General features: G+C 45.3%; 1 protein-coding gene across 1 annotated transcript; it reads right to left on the reverse strand.

The window, feature by feature from the left end:
* Nucleotides 1–8,599: 8,599 nt before the first annotated feature.
* CCR4 (C-C motif chemokine receptor 4) lies at nucleotides 8,600–13,219 on the reverse strand. Its single transcript, XM_066351052.1, has 2 exons — nucleotides 13,175–13,219; nucleotides 8,600–10,374 (listed from the first exon to the last, which is right to left on the reverse strand). The coding sequence occupies exon 2, from the start codon at nucleotides 10,322–10,324 to the stop codon at nucleotides 9,224–9,226; it is 1,101 nt and encodes a 366-aa protein (XP_066207149.1). The 5' UTR covers nucleotides 10,325–10,374; nucleotides 13,175–13,219; the 3' UTR covers nucleotides 8,600–9,223.
* Between the last annotated feature and the right edge of the window lie 7,570 nt (nucleotides 13,220–20,789).

The following is a 20,789-nucleotide window of genomic DNA, read 5'->3' on the forward strand; positions in this document are numbered from 1 at the left end:
AATCTGTCCCTCTCTCTGTCTCTCTTGCTAAAAATAAGTAAATAATAAATAAATAAAAGATTTCTTCTGTTCTCTTTCAAAATGTGAGTCTGTTCTTTTCTTTAAAAAAAAAAAAAGACTTTATTCATTTTAGAGAGGGGGGTAGAGAGAGAGAGAGAGAGAGAGAGAAGAGGGGAAGAGCAGACAGCATCAACCCCCATATGTGCCTTGACCAGGCAAACCCAGGGTTTCAAACCGGCGACCTCAGTATTTCGGGTCCATGCTTTATCCACTGTGCCACCACAGGTCAAGTGGGTCTGTTTTTTTTATCATATTCTCTTAACTGATTGTTACTTGTAAATATAAATATAATTGAGTTGGATGTATTAATATTTTGCTCTATTAATTTGCTTAATTATCTTACTCTTTCTAATAGTTTTTTCAGGTGATTCTCTTGCGTTTTTCAGTTATTTAACACTATCCTTGCAACTAGATATACCTTCTCTTTTTTCAATTCTTTAAATAAACTTTACATTTTATAAGTTTTGAATTTACAGAAATTTGTGAAGTACAGCGAGTTTCCATATACTCCACATCCAATTTCCCCTGTTGTTAACATCTTACATTAGTATGGAGCATTTGTTATATACTTAATTAACCAATTTTTTCCCTTCTTTATTGAATTCATTGAGGTGACACTGGTTAACAAAATTATAAAGGACTCAGGTGCACAATTCCACAATACATCATCTGTGTACTGTATTGTGTGCTTAATAAACCAATATTAATACCTTGTTATTAACCAATGTCCATAATTTATTCAGATTGCCTTAGCCTTTTTTCTTTTTTTTACAGGGACAGAGAGAGAGTCAGAGAGAGGGATAGAGAGGGGCAGACAGACAGGAACGGAGAGAGATGAGAAGCATCAATCATTAGTTTTTCACTGCGACACCTTAGTTGTTCATTGATTGCTTTCTCATATGTGCCTTAACTGTGGGGCTACAGCAGACCAAGTAACCCCTTGCTCAAGCCAGCGACCTTGGGTTCAAGCTGGTGGGCTTTTTGCTCAAACCAGATGAGCCTGCGCTCAAGCTGGTGACCTCGGGGTCTCGAACCTGGGTCCTCCGCATCCCAGTCTGACGCTCTATCCACTGCGCCAATACCTGGTCAGGCTTGATTGCCTTAGTCTTTAGCTAATCTCCTTTTTCTCTTCCAGAACTAATTACATTTAGTTGTTTTATCTCCATAGATTGTGACAATTTCTCAGACTTTTTTTTTCCATTGACTTATAGAGAGAGAGAGAGAGAGAGAAAAGCATCAACCTGTTGTTACACTTAGTTGTTACACTTAGTGCATTCATTAGTTGTTTCTCATATGTGCGCTAACTGGGATCGAACGTACAATCCTCCCTTGGCACTCTGGGAGGACACTCTATCCACTGAACCACCCAGCCAAGGGTCAGACTTTCCTTGTTTTTGAAGATAGTCACAGTTTTGAGGCATGCTGGTCAGGAATTTTGTAAAACGCCCCTCTATCTGAATTTTTTTTTTTTTTTTTACCTCTGATTCAATTCTCTTTAACAGCGTGGGGCTGGTACACGCAGTGTGTTGTTATGTGGAAGTGAGGAGAACACACGTTCTCGTCTTCTTTCGTTTTCATGCTGGAATGCCTCCGCCGTGCCCCATTGAACATTCAGGCCAGGTTTAGATGTATTTGATCACGATAATGAAATATTTTATCCTTATACTTCTATACTATCCCTGACCTGGTTATAGTCAAGAGTATTGTTCTTAGTGTCTACCTCTGAATTATTAAACATGCTTATGTTTGGGGAGGGAGGTTCCTGTCATTTTCCAAGCTAGCTCTTCTCACAGCTCAGAGGCTCTCTTCCTTCCTGCTGCCACAGAGACAGACCCGCCTCCCGCAGATTTGAAATTCGGCAAATGTGCCCCCTCTGCTCTTCCGAACTAAGGTGGCAGGAACCAGGAGGGCTCCTGACCCAGGTCCCCGTTCCTCTGAGCTCCCGCACCTCGTGGTGCCCCCTCTTCAGGAAGTGCATCTTTGTAGTGTTTTCTGAGGTCTCTCACGGCTGCACCCTCTCCCCACACCCTTCTCATCACCTTTTCCACAGCTTTTTTTTGCCTGACATCGGCTGCTTTTAGTAGACCTTACAAGTCTATTGGCGACTGAAAAGTAAATCACTCTCCAGGTTCGATCAGGAATGGAATCGGTAGGTTTTCTAAGTCGGTGCCTTTGCTGTTTATCCCCCCATAGCCCAGAGGAGGCACAGACGCAGGCTCCTGCAGCCACATTCATACCCAAAGTTTTAATGAAGTCATTTTTGACCCAAAGACTACCCACTAATTTCTCGAACTAGTGGGCAACTCGATCAATCTTTGAACTCTGTCACGTAAAGTTTTATTAGAAACATAATGGGGATTTTGGAGAGAGGACCGGTGAACTTTGCGTGGTGAAATAGAAACTTGAATTGTCAGTGTAGAGTACTAGATTAAGAGATAAGGATATTCACTCAGTAAAAAAAAAAAAATAATTGAAGAGCTGCATTATGTTAGTCATTTGCCAGGCAGTTCAGTGGTGGTTATGGTTAGTAGAGTTAGTCTAATTCGTGATTAGAATATTGTTTCCCCTGGATTTCATTTTCTTGGGGGTAATAAAATGGAATTCATTTGTTTTAAGAAGAGGCTGAAATGAGTTTCAATGTATGAAAACACTTAGCGCCTGACCAGGCGGTGGCGCAGTGGATAGAGCGTCAGACTGGGATGCGGAGGACCCAGGTTCAAGACCCTGAGGTCACCAGCTTGAGCGTGGGCTCATCTGGTTTGAGCAAGGCTCACCAGCTTGGACCCAAGGTCACTGGCTGTGGTTACTCGGTCTGCTGAAGGCCTGTGGTCAAGGCACATGTGAGAGGGCAATCAATGAACAACTAGTCGCAATGCACAACGAAAAACTAATGATTGATGCTTCTCATCTCTCTGTTCCCGTTTGTCCCTATCTCTCCTTCTCTCTGACTCTCTCTGTCTCTGTAAAAAAAAATAAATAAATAAAATAAAAATAAAAATAAAAAACATTTAGCGAATTTCTGATTTCCTGAAAGGGAAATTTGGAGCCATTGTAAACATTTAAGGAGTATAAGACTGTGACCACAGAGATGGCTGGAGCTGTGGCTGGTTCATTTAAGCTGAGGAAGTCACTGACTGATTAAAGATATAAAATGTCAGGTGACTGGGCCTCAGCCGAAGGTAGACATGACAAGAGCCCAGCGGTGCAGGGAAGACTTGCCTCCTGGCTTGAGGCAGGGAGAGCCTGGGAGCAGAGGTTAGGCTGCGTAACAGACGCGTGGGAACCAAGAGTCACGTTGGGGTTGACGGACATCCCTGATGCAGAGGGTAGGCCCTGTCACTTTCCCCACGCTTGAGGTCAATGTCCATTTGTATTAGGTGCCCACCTGTCCCCTATGTGACCCAAAAGTCCCATTTTAGATTGGGGTTCCTGGAAACAGGCACCTGCTAGGACATTAGCATCCTGGAGCTTTGACAGGGAGTCCTCTTGGGAACAGCACCTGTTTGGCAGGAGGGAAGCCGGGCTAGACAGTAGGCCAAGTTGAACTGCACAGAGCTCTGGGGTTGAAATGGTTCTTCAGAGTTGTCTTAAATTAAGGCAAGAAGGTAAGTAGGTAAGTGTTTCCTTTTCGGTCACTGTCAAGTCACTGGCTGTGAGCTCCACCCTGGGAAGGACAGTCCTGAAAGGAGATTTGTGGGAAGCTGTGGTCTGCCCATGCTCCTGGCTGCTGTAGAACGGGTGCCTCCATCCTGAACAGGGGGTGCGTGCACAGCACAGCTCAGCAGCCACTTCTCAAGCCTAATATGGGGCGGCAGCTGACTCAGGAGCTCAGAACTGCAGGCTCTTAGGTCTGTAAGTGTTCTGTGGTCTCTCTCATCTTTCCCTACGTTGTACCTCTGCCCCACCCCTCACATATTCAACTACAAAATCTACTCACCACCCCCTGAACACACAGCGTGCTCTTACTACCATCCTGCCTTTGCGTATGCTAGTTCTTTCTCCTTTTTTAAAGATTTTTTTATTCACTGATTTTCAGAGAGAGAGGAAAGAGAGAGACAGACTGACAGAAACAATGATCTGTCCCTGTGTGTGCCCTGATTGGGGATCAAACCTGCAATCCCTGCACATGAGGACAACACTCCAACCAACTGAGCTACTCAGCCAGGGCCATATGCTATTTTATCTGTCTAGAATGTTCTTCCCTCCTTCCATTTATCAAAATCAAGCCCCTTTACCAAAACCAGACAAAGACACTACAAAGAAAATTATAGGCCAATATCCCTGATGAACACAAATGCTAAAATCCTCAACACACTATTAGCAAATCAGATCCAACAGCACATTAAAAAAGTCATACATCATGATCAAGTGGGATTTATTCTGGGAATTCAAGGTTGTTACAACATCTGCAAATCAATAAATGTGACACACCACAAGAAATGAAAAAAAAAATCACAATTTCACATCAACAGGTGCAAAAAAGCATTTGATAAAATCCAGCATCTATTTATATTTATGTGAAAAATTCTCAGCAAAGTGGGAATAGAGGGTGAACATACCTCAATGTAATAAAGGCCTATATATGCCTGACCAAGTGGTGGTGCAGTGGATAGAGCATCAATCTGGGATGCTGAGGACCCAGGTTCAAAACCCCCAGGTCACTGGCTTGAGCTCAGGGTCACCAGCTTGAGCATGAGCTCATAAACATGACCCTATGGTCGCTGGCTCAAGCCCAAGGTGGCTGGCTTGAGCAAGGGGTCATTCATTGGCTTGACTAGAGCCCTTCACCCCCGGTTAAGGCACATATGAGAAAGCAATCAGTGAACAACTAAGGTGCTGCAACAACAAGTTGATGCTTCTCATCTCTCTCCCTTCCTATTTGTCTGTCAGTGTCTCTCTCACTAAAAGAAAAGGGGGGGGGGGATTAAATCCAAAATTTATAAAGAATTTATAAAACTCAACACAAAAAATACAAGCAATCTAATTTAAAAATGGGTAAAGGACCTGAATAGACATTTCTTCAAAGAGGACACACAGATGGCCAATAGACATATGAAAAGATGCTCAATGTCACTAATCATCAGAGAAATGCAAATTAAAATCACAATAAGATATCACTTCACACCTGTCAGAATGGCGCTCATCAATAAATAAATCAACAACAAGTGTTGTCGAGGATGTGGAGAAAAGGGAACCCCCATGCACTGTTTGGTGGGAATGCAGACTGGTGCAGCCATTGTGGAAAGCAGTTACATCAAAAAATTAAAAATGGGCCTGACCAGGCAGTGGTGCAGTAGATAGAGCGTCGGACTGGGATGCGGAAGACCCAGGTTCGAGACCCCGAGGTCGCCAGCTTGAGCGAGGGGTTACTCGGTCTGCTGAAGGCCCGCGGTCAAGGCACATATGAGAAAGCAATCAATGAACAACTAAGGTGTTGCAACGTGCAATGAAAAACTAATGATTGATGCTTCTCATCTCTCTCCGTTCCTGTCTATCTGTCCCTGTCTATCCCTCTCTCTGACTCACTCTCTGTCTCTGTAAAAAAAAAAAATTAAAAAAAAAAAATATATATGTTACAGAATTGAGCACTGAAAACCTGTATAATTTTCTTAATCAGTGTCATCCCAATATATTCATTTTTTTTCAATCAAGCTCCTTCAACAAGGCCTACTTCAAAAGCTAATTGTATTATAAAAAGTTGAAACTGAATCAATTTCTTCTTCCTGTGGGATCTCAAAGTACGTTGTTCCTAATTCTCTTATCATATCTGCCCTGCTTGTCTTATAGTTGATCTCGTGCTTGATTCTTTGTCAGACTATCAGTTCAATGAGCGCAGAACTTACTCCTTTATCCTGTTCTTTCTCCATAGCTTAGCATTCCGCTTGGCACAAAACTAATAGAAAATAATTGCATCAAACGTTCCAAATTGCTATGAGAGTTGCTTAGGAAAAGCCTCTATAGGTCTGAGGTCCCTTTGGCATCACCCTGTATTACTACTTCTTCTGGGAAACAGATCACTTACTTATTCAATATCATTTGAGTGCTTACTGTGAGACAAATACTGCTAGGGCTACTTCCTGTTATTCTTATTGTTGTTACTGGTGAATTAAGGTAAAATTCTCATAACATAAAACTAATCACTTAAAACTGGACAATTTAGCCGTGGCCAGATAGCTCAGTTGGTTAGCATTGTCCTGATATGCAAAGGTTGCCGGTTCAATCCCCAGTTGGGACACATACAGGAACAGATCAGTGTGTCTCTCTCCCTTTCTCTCTCTCTGAAATCAATCAATAAATAGATGTTTTCAGTGTACAATTCAGGGGCATTTAGCACATTCACATTGCCGTGCCCCCATCACCACTGTTTCAAAACATTTACACCGCCCCCAAAGCAAACCTGTTTCTATTGTTCTTAAACAAGTCATACCCAGCCTTCCAGAAGCTAGGTATGCTGCAACAAGAGAGGAATGGGTCTAAAGCCTAAACAATTCGTAGTTGAACCCACCTTTGTGTAGAAGTCCTGCTGGCTTGCTTTTCTGTTTCTGAATAGGAAGGAACTTTCTTTTCACTGTTTCGAGAGGTCGTGTTTGGGTGTCAGCACAGGTTCTACAGTCCCACAGTCCCGCCCCGAGAAGGTGCCCCCCAGCTTTGGAACAAACGAAGCCCTGGCTGACTTGAGGTGATGGATGCCCCCATCCCAGGCAGAGGGTTGGCAGCTGTGCGGTCTGCACCTCACCCTTGCTTAGCCTTGTATGTGACAGAGAACGAAGGGACAGTAACACCCCTTCGGCCCGTCTTTGTTTTTTAGTGTCCTGAAATTCCTGTCTCACTGAGACCAAATGAATAACATCAGCGGCTCTACCAGGAAAAGGGGAGGCAGCCACCGGCAGGGCTAATCCCAAACCACCTTCAGCTGACAGCTAGGCGCACAGGGCCTTTGCATCAGCCATCTGACTTCTTCCTTTCAACCATTCCGAAATAGAGTCTGCTCTATGGCTCGGAGGAAACTTGAGGCTAAGAGAGAAAAGTACCGTGCTCAGGCTCGCGAGGGAATGGCAAAGCTGGGATTCCGGCAGACCCCAGCCTACCACGGAGAGGGTTCCTAAGGAAAGCCTGCCTGGGAGCCTGGCTCACCCCTCACTTCTTATTCCCTCTGGTCCTCAAGGGCACTGGAACAAGGGAGCAACTCCATCTGCCCCCGCCCCCAGGAGATCTCAGCAGTGAGCCCTCTGAGCCTCCCTATCTCTCTGAGCCTCCCTATCTCAGCAGTGAGCCCTCTGAGCCTCCCTATCTCAGCAGTGAGCCCTCTGAGCCTCCCTATCTCAGCAGTGAGCCCTCTGAGCCTCCCTATCTCAGCAGTGAGCCCTCTGAGCCTCCCTATCTCAGCAGTGAGCCCTCTGTGCCTCCCTATCTCAGCAGTGAGCCCTCTGAGCTTCCCTATCTCAGCAGTGAGCCCTCTGAGCCTCCCTATCTCAGCAGTGAGCCCTCTGAGCCTCCCTATCTCAGCAGTGAGCCCTCTGAGCCTCCCTATCTCAGCAGTGAGCCCTCTGAGCCTCCCTATCTCAGCAGTGAGCCCTCTGAGCCTCCCTATCTCAGCAGTGAGCCCTCTGAGCCTCCCTATCTCAGCAGTGAGCCCTCTGAGCCTCCCTATCTCAGCAGTGAGCCCTCTGAGCCTCCCTATCTTAGCAGTGAACCCTCTTGAGCACGTCCCCATCACCTTCAGCGTGTAGCTGAGGTAGGGAAAATGAGGCCATGGGAACCTCACGACAGCCTAGATTCTCATGCATATCAGATCAAACACAAACACAGTCAGGAAAAAAAAAAAGGCTCTGTGGATCTATAGATACATTTATTTTATTTTATTTTTCTATTAAAGCAGCATCAATGTACCCTTTTCAAATCACTTTTCTGAAAGTAGAGTTTTCCAGAATGAATTCTTGCTAAACATACAGCGTGCACTGATGTATAAACTTACAGAAGCAGTTTGACCTGGGTAAACCCAGTTCATGGTTTGCAAGCTAGGTTTTTGTTTCTGGAGGGGTTCTAAGAACAACTATATTACAAGTCTGCCCAGATTTTGCTCTCAAGTCTCTGCCTAATTGTGATTAGTTAAGGCTGTAAGAGCAGAAATTCCTCTTCATGATATAAAGTGATTCATTACATGATTCGATTGACAAGAAATGACTGAATTTCTGAGTCACGCACGAGTTAAAAGCCAGGGCCAATGTTTTGAAAGAGAGGATGACACTTTTTACAATTTCATAATTTTTGACAGTTAAGTCTTGTCAACAATAGTTTTTCATTGATTACTCTCGTCTCCCTTGATGGGAGGCACTTCCAGAGGGCAAAAGAAGCATTGCCATGTTTTAGTAGTCCTTGTTATTTTTAGTTTTGAAGGCACTGTTTGTAAACAGGTAAAAAAAAAACCCTCAAATAAATGTATCTGGGACGACGTATTATTTTTAAAATTTGAATTGTCATCAGTTACAATAGAAATAAAACACTTGAATTTCATGTTTGCAATTCAGACCATGCTCAATGCCTTTGTACCCTTACACTTTGAGCCATTATGAAAAGTTGGCTTCCAAAAACAATCCTTTACAATCCAAGAATCGAGATCTAAGGTCATTACTCCACTCTCCGTTTCTTGCATACACCTGGCTTCAAGGACTATACCTAGCTTCAAATAGAGTCTGAGAAAAAAAAACACGGGGGCAGCACGTCCAAGTTTTCCACCTTGTTCCGCAACAGCGAGAAATGAATTAAAGAGCTCGTTTTTCACAGCCAGAAGCAGCGGTTGACGCCACCAGTCAATTCTCTTCAGGTCCCTCAGGAGCGCTTCAGAAGGCTCGGGTTAGAAGGGAATGGTCTTCCCCTTCCAGGATTATTTCTAAGCTCTTTGAAACCCCGCTCAGAATTCTCCTCGGGCTTACTGACTGCGCAGGCTGGTCTGGTGCGAGTGGACTCACGCCTGCGTTGACCTTGTTCGCGGCGAGAGGAAAGCGGACAGCAGGGTGAGACGCCCGCTCTCTGCGCTGGCTCTTCCTCCTGACACCTGCTCAGGGAACTCTTCCGATACGACCATTTTAAGCAAGCTCTTAATTTGGAGAGCTTTATTGACTCTGAGTTTTTTTGTGTTTTTTTTTTTGCCTTTCCACTTCTCTTAAAGGGCGTCGTGGAGGTCGTGGTCCACCGTGGACTGCGTGTAAGAGGAGCTGGGGGTGTGGTGAGCGCTGGAGCAAGGGGTGTCAGCGGAGTACATCTGGAAGAGCCGGCAGGATTGGCAGAGCACAAAAACGCCCCGGCAGCTCTTGAAGAGCTGGACGATGTACTTGCGAAATTTCTGCCCCAGGAAGAAGTAGATGACAGGATTCAGGCAGCAGTGAACGAAAGCCAGAGTCTCTGTGGCCTGCATGGCATGGTCCAGGTATCTCTCGAAGGTGCAATGCTGGAGCACCTCGAGCTGCACCAGGGTCTCCAGAAAGAGCACCACGTTGTAGGGAGTCCAGAACCCCAGGAAGAGCACCACCACGGCGAAGATCATCCTCACCGCCTTGTTCCTCTTCTCGTTTTTACAGTGCTGCAAGGTCCTGATGATCATGGAGTAGCAAAACAGCATGATCCCTAAGGGGATCACCAACCCTAAAATGTTGATCTCCAGGGAGGTCAGAACCTTCCACTGGGTGGCGTTGAACGAGTACTTGGCTTTGCAGTAAGTGTGGTTGTTCTCTGTGTAACAGGTGCTGAATATAAGGCCCGGAAGAGAGACAAATACAGCCACTGACCACGTGGCCACGCTGGTGATGATCCCGTAAGTCACCGTCCTGGCTCTCAAGGAGAACACCGCGTGCACAATGGCCAGGTATCTATCTATGCTCATCAGTGTGATAAAAAATATGCCGCTGTAGAAGCCCACCAGGTACACCCAGGAAATAATCTTGCAGAGACTGAGTCCAAAAACCCACTGGTCTGCCGCATAGTAGCCCCAGAAAGGGAGGGAGAAGACGAAGAGCAGGTCCGAGATGGCCAGGTTGAGCAGGTACACGTCAGTCATGGACCGGAGCCGCTTGTACTTGAACAAGACCACGACCACCATGGAGTTCCCCAGCAGACCGAACAGAAAGACCAAGGAGTAGATGGGGGGCAGGAAGAGCTGCCCAAACGCTTTGATGCCTTCTTTGGTGCAAGGCTCAGGAAAATCATAGTTGTAGTAACTGTTGTAGTTTTCTCCCACGGTGGTGTCTGCTATATCCGTGGTGTTCATTTTCAAACGGACAGGCACCTCAAGGCAGGTCTGAGGCCAACTGGGAGAAGCTGAGGAGAGGAGCAAACAAGATTTCTGTGAGAACAATAACCAAGTCACCACAGTGCTGAATGCAGGAGCACGGCTGCCTAATAATCCTGTACCCGGGTGGTTTCACACCCTTTCCAACCTTCCCGACTTGAAGGCCTCGGTTCCGCACGGGACTGCGCGGACAGATGAAAGAATCCTGCCCTCTGGCGTAAGACAGATTCCAAATTCCAGCTGCGTCCCTGTCCCTGCCCCTTTGCTGGGAGCTTCAGTTCTCTCCTGTGTAAAGTGGGAGCGTGAAACCTCCTTTCCAAGGAGCTATTTTTCATGGAGGTATTTCTGAAAGAAAGTCTGGGGTACCTGCAATCACTTGCTAGAAGGACAAGGACAGCTGATATCCCCAACAGCACGGCCCCGAGGGCCTTCCCAACATAGAAACAGGAAAAAAAAGAAGATTTAAAAATCTGCCCATGTTGCCTGACCTGCGGTGGCGCAGTGGATAAAGCGTTGACCTGGAATGCTGAGGTTGCTGGTTCAAAACCCTGCACTTGCCTGGTCAAGGCACATACGGGAGTTGATGCTTCCTGCTCCTCCCCCCCTTTCTCTCTCTCTTTCTCTCTAAAAATGAATAAATAAATAAAAAATCTAAAAAAAAAATCTGCCCATGTTTACTCCTTTAGATTATAACTCCAAAAGTTCAATAATTGCTTAGGTAATCATTAAGCTAAAAGGAAACCACGTGGGTCACTGGCCTTTATTACAAAAAAAAAGATCTAATTCCTTCTGCATGCTTTGTGCTTTATAGATTTCAAAGCAGGTTCACTGGTGTTGTCCACTTAACCCCACTTCCATGCTCCTGTCCCCAGCACCCCACCAGTCCAACAAAACTCTGGGACGCTAAGCCGAGCAAGCATCCTGAGCCATGGTGTAGATCAGGGGTCCCCAAACTTTTTACACAGGGAGCCAGTTCACTGTCCCTCAGACCAATGGAGGGCCGGACTATAAAAAAAAACTGAACAAATCCCTATGCACACTGCACATATCTTATTTTAAAGTAAAAAAACAAAATGGGAACAAATACAATATTTAAAATAAAGAACAAGTAAAGTTAAATCAACAAACTGACCAGTATTTCAATGGGAACTATGCTCCTCTCACTGACCACCAATGAAAGAAGTGCCCCTTCCGGAAGTGTGGCGGGCTGGATAAATGGCCTCAGGGGGCTGCATGCAGCCCGCGGGGCCGTAGTTTGGGGACCCCTGGTGTAGATAATGCCTGAAAGATTCAGAGAGGTTAAGTGACTTCTGAAGCCCACACAGCCACGTGCAGGACTGGCTCTTCAGGCTCCGAGTCCCAGTGATATGCTGGTAAAGCAGGTCTGGGTGAGGGGAGGCTCAGATTGATGGTTTTTGCTGATTTCCATGGTGCAAAATACTCCCACCATGGCAAAGGGCAAGTTACCAACTGCCTCACAAAATTCCTGAATGTTTAACAAATCAGCTCTTGAGAGTTGGTTACAAGTGGACCACTGCCAACGTTCACGTTTAGAGCATCACCTCAGGTGGGACAGGCCTGGGTGGCTTGGCCTCTGTCCCGGGCCAGCTCGGCTCTAATGCAGCAAATCTCTTCCCAAGGAAGGTGACAGTACTTAGCTGGGCTAACAGAGGGAACTTTTTGGTCTTATCAGCGAAACCATAAATGAAAGTCAATCCAGTGCACCAAATCCCATCAGAGCAAGAACTTGGTATGACAGATCTAGAAAAGGGATTCCAGAGCCAGAGCTGCAATCTCTACCTCCCCAGCTACCCTCATTTCCTATCTAGGGTGGCAGGGACAGAGGTTAAAATCTTAAAGTTACACACATGTGAACATGTGAATCAGCAATTCAGGGACGCGGGCTTCCCGACTCAAGGCCAATTCCTCTTGCTTCCTTCTCTTGTGTTTCAATTACAGTTTACATTCAATATTATTCTGTATTCGTTTTAGATGTGCAGCGTAGTGATTAGACAACCAAGTACTTTATAGAGTGCCCTCCCCCGTTATATTTCCAGGACTCACCTGACCCCATACACAGGCGCTGCAATATTACTGACCACATTCCTCCTGCTTCCTTCTTAACAGCACCCCGAGGTTTCTTAGCAAAACCCCTTTGACATCGGTCGGTAATCCACAGCCGCGCCGTACCTCCCACCCACACCACCGCACACCCCAACACCTAAACTCTGCTTCTCAAGGGAGACTTTGGTTTACTCCTGCAAACGGATGCTGAAGATCAGAGGCTCAAAAAATAAAAAAAAAAAGTGTTAAATGAATAGTAATTCTATTTAAATGAAGAATAATTCTGGTCTTTCTCTGCACCACTTTACCAGTAAAAATGAAAGAAATCCCAGAGGCCAATGAGTTAGGAAGTGATCAGGAGAACAAACAAAAGTCAGCTCAGCCACTAAATGTTTGGAAGTATTCTGTCGTCCTTATTGGTGTGGTCTTTTGTGACTGGGGAGTCTTAGTAAAAGCAAGAAGTGGCAAAGCTGATATGTTTCCTGAAAACTGTCTGTGTATCCTGAGCACGTGGACTTAGGCTGGCCACATGGATGCATCAGTGAGTGCCCATCAGAGGACGGCTCGGAGGATGGGGGTCCCGGTAGATCGCGTGTGACCTTCAAGACAAACGCTAAATGTGAGCACTAGCCTGACCAAGATGCTCTAGTGATGGGACGGAGTGAGCGGCTGGTCAGCTTTCAGTGTTTCCAGAGGTCCTCACACCTGTGTAGAAATCAGCCCGCAGCCCGAAGCCCTGGCATGGCCCCATCCGTCCCCACTTACCTGGTATTTCTGAAAGTGGCTCTGAGGAAGGTCCGTGAGGCAGTAGCAGACTTGCTCGAGAAGCCGCGCTAAGAAAGGTGCCTTTGAAGGAGTGTCTTCCTGTGAGCACCAACTCTGTTTCTTACTCATCTATGCTGAGTACAAGTGGGTTTTTTTTTTTAAAGATTGTATTTACTGATTTTGAAGAGAGAGAGAGAGAGAAAGGCTAGAAGGGGGAGGAGCGGGAAGCATCAACTCATAGCTGCTTCTCGTATGTGTCCTGACCGGGCAGCCCAGGGTTTCAAATGACGACCTCAGTGTTCCAGGTCGATGTTCTCCATCCACTGCACCACCCTAGGGCAGACCCAAGTGGGTTTTTTGATAGAAACAGAAAATGACTCTTAATGACTCTTAGTAACTCTTAGTCACTCATTCCCCAAAACTGAAAGCTTACTCTGCTAGATAAAGGAGAAAAATGAAGTAAATTTTTTAAAAGAGAAACTTGTAAAAAATAATTTCTTTGCTGCATTTCTTTCTTTTGTGTGTGTGTGTGTGTGTGTGTGTGTGTGTGTGTGTTGCAGAGACAGAGAGAGACGGAGAGAGGGACAGACAGGGACAGACATGGAAGGAAGGAAAGAGATGAGAAGCATCAATTCTTTGTTGTGGCACCTTAGTAGTTGTTCATTCATTGCTTTCTCATATGTGCCTTGACCAGGGGGCTACAACAGAGTGAGTAACCCCTTGCTCAAGCCAGTGACCTTGGGCTCAAGCTGGTGACCTTGGGCTTCAAGCCACTGACCCTTGGGCTCAAACCAGAGACCATGGGGTCATGTCTATGATCCCACGTTCAAGCCAGCAACCTTGTGCTCGTGGCTGGTGAGCCCACAATCAAGCTGGATGCGTCCACGTCCAAGCTGGCGACCTTGGGGTTTCAAACCTGGGTCCTCTGCATCCCAGTCCGATGCTCTATCCACTGCACCACCGCCTGGTCAGGCACTGCGTTTCTAATTTAAGAACTTTCCTCTTGGCTGGCAATCTGCAGTAGAAATAATCTTTATATTCTGTATCAGGGGCTGTTTGTTATTTCCTAGTCATGGATGTGTTGTGGCAAGCAATCAAGGTATGTGATGTTCTCTAAACAAATGAGATCTGGGGCAGTCAGAGGGAGAGGTCAGACATACTTAAGAAAAAGGATGGTCAAGTAGAGAAAAGAAAAATGTATCTGGAAACATTTTTGTTTGGGGTGGGGGTGGAGGTTTGCTATTGGCTTCTAATGGAAAGAAGCCAGGAATGCTGTCAACATCCTAGAGTGCAGAGGAGAGCACCCCACAATGAAGAGTTATCCACCCCCAAATGTCAGTAGTGCTGAGACTGATAGACCCTGAACTAGACCAATGTTTCCCTTAGTGTGAACTATGGAGCCAGATTCATAGATATCCTAAAAATATATATATAGGTATCTGTGGTCAAATAAGTTTGGCCAATGCTGGGCTTGGGTTCAGGTTAAACACAGTTCCTCACTGCCATGCTTATTGGTGGCTTGCCAATGCGAATGTCATTATGAACTATGGAAGGCAGGCATAGAACGAAAATGTCCCAAATGTATGTGACACTACACAGAGTAATTTATAAAATAAACATTTTTGAGAGATTTTATTTATTGACATTAGAGAGAAGAGGGGGGAAGAGCAGGAAGCATCAACTCGTAGTCATTGCTTCTCATACTTTGACCTGGCGAGCCCGGGGTTTCGAATAGGCTACCTCAGCATTCCAGGCTGATGCTTTATCTGCTATGTCACTGCAGATCAAGCAAAATAAACATTTTTTTAAAATGTGGAGCCTGAGGAAGGTTCTACCACAGAATTATAGATTTTGAGGGACAAGCTAGACAGTTGAGGGGTATAGTGCGAAAAGTTTGAAAGCATATACACTGGCAAAGCCCTGGCCACGCCCACCTGAGCACATTGCCTAAGTCTCCATGGGCCCCGCCCAGAGTGGGGGGTGCAGTAGGGGGGAGGAGTGTTAAGGCTTTAGAACATGTGATACCCAGACGTCCAAATCACCATAAGTGATCATTGGTCAGTGTGGGTCCTGAGATGATCCCTTAAAAGCCAGTTAGTGGCCTGACCAGGCGGTGGTGCAGTGGATAGAGCGTCGGACTGGGATGTGGAGGACCCAGGTTGGAGACTCTGAGGTTGCCAGCTTGAGCATGGGCTCATCTGGTTTGAGTAAAGCTCACCAGCTTGAGCCCAAGGTCGCTGGCTTCAGCAAGGGGTCAGTAGGTCTGTTGTAGCCCCCCCCTGCCCCCCCCCCCATCAGGGCACATATGAGAAAGCAATCACTGAACAACTAAGGAGCCACAACGAAAAATTGATGTTTCTAGTCTCTCTCCCTTCCTGTCTGTCTTTCCCTATCTCTCCCTCTCTCTGACTCTCTCTGTCTCTGTCACCACACACACACACACACACACAAAGCCAGTTAGTGCTCCCATGACTGGATCTTGCCATGTGATGGCATCACGGTTCACAGGTGAGAGAAAACATGAGTTCCATTGTCTGTGTTGGTTGAGAACCACTTGCTTTGAGGTCTGCTTCATCTGGGTTTAGATCTCAGTACCAGTACTTTCTAGCTACATGAACCTCAATTTTCTCACCCGTAAAAGGGTGATAATGCATGGGGATTGTGGAAAGATTACTGAGCAATGTAAAGCACTTATCATAGTGCCTGGAGTTTTTTGGGTTTTTTTTTTTTTATCTTATTTGATTTTTAAAGAGAGGAAAGGAGAGAGAGAAACAGACAGGTGGAAGCAGCTCTCTTCCTATACGAGCCTTGACCAAGGGTCGAACCTGTAACCTTCGTGCATTGGGACGACGCTCTAACCCACTGAGCTATTTAGCCAGGGCTAACTTCTTCTCTTGAAATAGCCGAGCCTGACATGTTGCCCTGAGCCATAACTAGGAATCCAGGAAATATTTGGACTTAGACTCAGTGGGTCACATTCAATTTCTGAGTCAGTGTTCAGGTTAAAAGCAGGTTTCAGGTTTCCAAGTTTCAGAGGTAAGTATTCAGGTTTGCAAAGTAATAACGTTCCTGTCCTGGAGAAACACTAAATAGGTGATCCCTCCAGTAAGGGTTTTAAAACTAAACAAGAGGCCTGACCTGTGGTGGCGCAGTGGATAAAGCGTCGACCTGGAAATGCTGAGGTCGCCGGTTCGAAACCCTGGGCTTGCCTGGTCAAGGCACATATGGGAGTTGATGCTTCCAGCTTCTCCCCCATGTCTCTCTCTGTCTCTCTCTCTCTCCTTCTCTCCTCTCTAAAATGAATAAATAAATAAATAAATAAAGAAGTAACTGAAATCCCAGAAACTTGTCATTTAAAAATAAATAAATAAATAAAATAAAATAAATAAAAAATAAAAAAATAAAAACAATGGCCCTGGCCGGTTGGCTCAGCAGTAGAGCGTCGGACTGGCGTGCGGACCCGGGTTCAATTCCCGGCCAGGGCACATAGGAGAAGCACCCATTTGCTTCTCCACCCCCCCCTCCTTCCTCTCTGTCTCTCTTCCCCTCCTGCAGCCAAGGCTCCATTGGAGCAAAGATGGCCCGGGCGCTGGGGATGGCTCCTTGGCCTCTGCCCCCCAGGTGCTAGAGTGGCTCTGGTAGAGGCAGAGCGTGCCAGGTGGATCCTGGTCGGGCGTGCCAGGTGGATCCTGGTCGGGCGTGCCAGGTGGATCCTGGTCGGGCGCATGCGGGAGTCTGTCTGACTGTCTCTCCCCGTTTCCAGCTTCAGAAAAATACAAAAAAAAAAACACAAAAACTAAACAATACCCCTGCCCTGACCCCCAAAAAGGATCAGACTTGCAGCAATGCCTATTTCATCGAAGGAGAAATAAGAAAACACCGCCAGAGAGAGAGAGTCAGAACTAACACCTACACTCCTGACATTTTCATGGACACCATCTCCCACTAGGCTGAGTTTCTGAAATCTAACTAAACAGGAGCAGGCCAAATAAAATATCCCAGGGACACCCTCCCCCAAACCTAAGTGGTACTCAGCAGAGCACAAGGCATTCCGGAAAGAAAACAGTGATACGAGACTAGAGCGCCCCCTGGTGTTACCAAACCTTATTTCAACACCAAAGACGTTGAAGTCCATTCCCCAGACCACACCTGACCAAACCAATTCTCAAGGACCAGTATACCTGACATTGGAAGCCATAAACTCCCAAGGACTACAGGAGGATCTGAGACTCAGCTCTATAGCAGTGGTGGTAGAGCATCAAAGATGTGGTGTCAAATCTGTCACAGACAGCTTAAAATGAGAGACGGCTGCCAGGCAGGGGCACACAGGAGGGACAGGGTAGGACTGGGTTACAGCAAGCTGGCACTGAAGGGGACAGCTTATGTATGGTAAGCAGGGTGGGGTTAGTTAGTTTTCATGAGTGCTGTTTGTTGATTGGCTAATTTGAATAATGCTGAGGGGCTGGTGCATAGCGGCCTAGAAAAGGAGAAGCTATTATGAGAAGTCGTTGTGGTGTCAACCTGGCTACTCAGAAAGAGGAACTGACCAGTCTCTAGCCAGGGCTTCAAAACTGAGAAGACACCATTTAAACAAACTATATTACAGGGGAGGTCTGAATAAACAGATAAAATTTGGTTAAGGAAATAGAAGATTGCAAACAAACTATAATTTGATCTTTTAAATTTAATTAATTGATTGATTTTAGAGAGAGAGAGAAAGGTAAAGAGAGAGAGCAACAGAAACATTGATTTGTTATTCCACCTATTTATGCATTTATTGGTTGATTCTTGTATGCGCCCTGACCGGGGATCAAATTGGCGTGTCAGGACAACTAACCAACTGAGCTACCTGGCCAGGGCCTTTTTGATCAAGTCTTGATTCACTGAGATTTAGAACAGAATCACCTCATTTCCTAAATCTTCCTAAACCTACTTGCACTGCATCCATATCATGCCCTATTAAAATGTAATGGTCCTGTCTGACCTGTGGTGGCGCAGTGGATCAACCTGGAACGCTGAGGTCATTGGTTCGAAAACCCTGAGCTTGCCCAGTTGAGGCACATATGAGAAGCAACTTCTACAAGTGGATGCTTCCCACTCTCTACCGCCTTTCTCTCTCTCCCTCTCTCTCTCTCTTTCTCTCTCTCCTCTAAAAAAATCAATCAATAACTAAAAAATGAAATAAAATAAAATGTATGATATGGTCCTCATCTGCTTTTACTAAGGTCAACAATGGTTCAGTCTTCTCTTTTTTTTTTTATTTTTTTTATTTTTTTTATTTTTGCATTTTTTCTGAAGCTGGAAACAGGGAGAGATAGTCAGACAGACTCCCGCATGCGCCCGACTGGGATCCACCTGGCACGCCCGCCATGGGGCGACGCTCTGCCCACCAGGGGGCGATGCTCTGCCCATCCTGGGCGTCGCCATGTTGCGACCAGAGCCACTCTAGCGCCTGGGGCAGAGGCCACAGAGCCATCCCCAGCGCCCGGGCCATCTTTGCTCCAATGGAGCCTTGGCTGCGGGAGGGGAAGAGAGAGACAGAGAGGAAGGCGCGGCGGAGGGGTGGAGAAGCAAATGGGCGCTTCTCCTGTGTGCCCTGGCCGGGAATCGAACCCGGGTCCTCCACACGCTAGGCCGACGCTCTACCACTGAGCCAACCGGCCAGGGCCAGTCTTCTCTTTACTGCTAGATCATCCCCATGTTTGTAAAATGACTCTTCCTTGACTCCACATTCCACTTTCACTATTCTATTTCAAAGTAAATTTTCTTTTAGAATGAATCAGAGCTACATTCAGTTTAATGGGAAGTCAGGTAGTATTATTGAAACAGTGAATAGATGTTAATAATCTAAAGGCCAAGCCGAATACTATAAGGATAAATCAATTACTTATGAAACACCCACAGTATAGTATATTATATAGTCTTTAAGCTACTTGGAATGCTATTAAAGATGAGAACATTCTCCCAGCTATGACAAGGTAATGAGTATATTTGTATTATATAGATACAGATAGATATAGTATGATTCTAATTTTATATCATATATATATATATATATATATATATATATATACTTGAGCTCATGAATATTTTATATAATATAAATATTCTTATGTGGGAACAATAATGGTGGTCTTGTGAATTATAGCTGAAGACTATACCGTCAGGGATCATTGGTATAGTTTGTGAATTATGGCTTTTTTCTTCTTTTTTTATAACTTCTTTTTAGATGTTCTTAGATCTAAAAATTTCAATGATACTAAAAGTCACGGGAAAAACTGCTCTGAACTCCATCTATCCACACCGGAGTACTGGAATATCTCAGTCCTTCCTTCCATTGTCAAGTTCTTTGAAGCTAGGCATACACTTAGGTTGGATTTAGTAGGATATATTTATGTGGTGCCTAATCGGTCCTGAACATAATTAAGTCACTGTTAACTGCCATGGTACAGGAATGGCTTTCTGTAATAGTCCTTCTGCCTGCTGTGTCTACTTACCTAACATGAAACAAAAGTGCAGGGCCTAACCTAAAATTCAGAATATTCCATGGCGGCACCAACAATTAGCGAGGCATTGAGTATTATCAACTTAAATAATATTTAAGATTAATTACCAGATCCTCAAGTCTCACCCCTCAAATGAAAGATGTGTGATCGGGTTTTCTCGTACTTGAGAAGAATCTTAAAAATTTGCAATGCAGTCCTTATCATGAGCTGTGGTGCTGAAAGAAATGTTTCTAAATTATCAATAATAAAGTTTTGATCAACCATGCTGAAAGGAGGATTGAATTGCCTCTTCATTCTCTCTATAGAAAAAAAAATTTAACTGTTATTATATGTAGCAGAAAACATAGGGAACATGTTTATAAAGATATTGTAGGCCCTGGCCGGTTGGTTAAGTGGTAGAGCGTCGGCCTGGCATGCGGAAGTCCCGGGTTCAATTCCTGGCCGGGCACACAAGAGAAGCGCCCATCTGCTTCTCCACCCCTCCCTCTCTCCTTCCTCTCTGTCTCTCTCTTCCCCTCCCGCAGCCAAGGCTCCATTGGAGCAAAGATGGCCCGAGCACTGAGGATGGCTCCATGGCCTCTGCCTTAGACGCTAGAGTGGCTCTGGTCACAACAGAACAACGCCCCAGGTGGACAGAGCATCGTCCCCTGGTGGCCGTGCCAGGTGGATCCCGGTCGGGTGCATGCAGTCTGTCTGACTGCCTCCCCGTTTCCAGCTTCAGAAAAATACAAAAAAAAAAAAAAAAAGAGAGAGATATTGTAGACAATATAATTTACCAATTACAGGGTGGGCTAAAATAGGTCTACAGTTGTGAGTACATGAGACAGTTTATTCTTGTATTATTTATTAATTATTGTATTATTTTCCATGCGAACAACTATATACCTACTTTTGCCCCACCCTGTACATATTCTGTTTTAGAATTTTGTGATGTTTGTGGTATTTTTCAGATTTTCAAACTTATAATTTATTATTTCATTTGTCATGCTAAAGAAATATTTCCTTTTAACCTAATTTTGGATTTGTAATGTTGCATTTTTTTCTTATAAAGGACCCTCAAATTGAGTAAGTTTCAGATGCTCAAATCTAGATCCAACAGTAACTTCCAG

Source organism: Saccopteryx leptura, chromosome 10 (assembly GCF_036850995.1).
Source record: "Saccopteryx leptura isolate mSacLep1 chromosome 10, mSacLep1_pri_phased_curated, whole genome shotgun sequence".
NCBI classification, from domain to species: domain Eukaryota; kingdom Metazoa; phylum Chordata; class Mammalia; order Chiroptera; family Emballonuridae; genus Saccopteryx; species Saccopteryx leptura.

Excerpts from the sequence above, each read along its gene's own strand:
- CCR4 (XM_066351052.1), bottom strand. The coding sequence starts at position 10,324 with ATGAACACCACGGATATAGCAGACACCACCGTGGGAGAAAACTACAAC.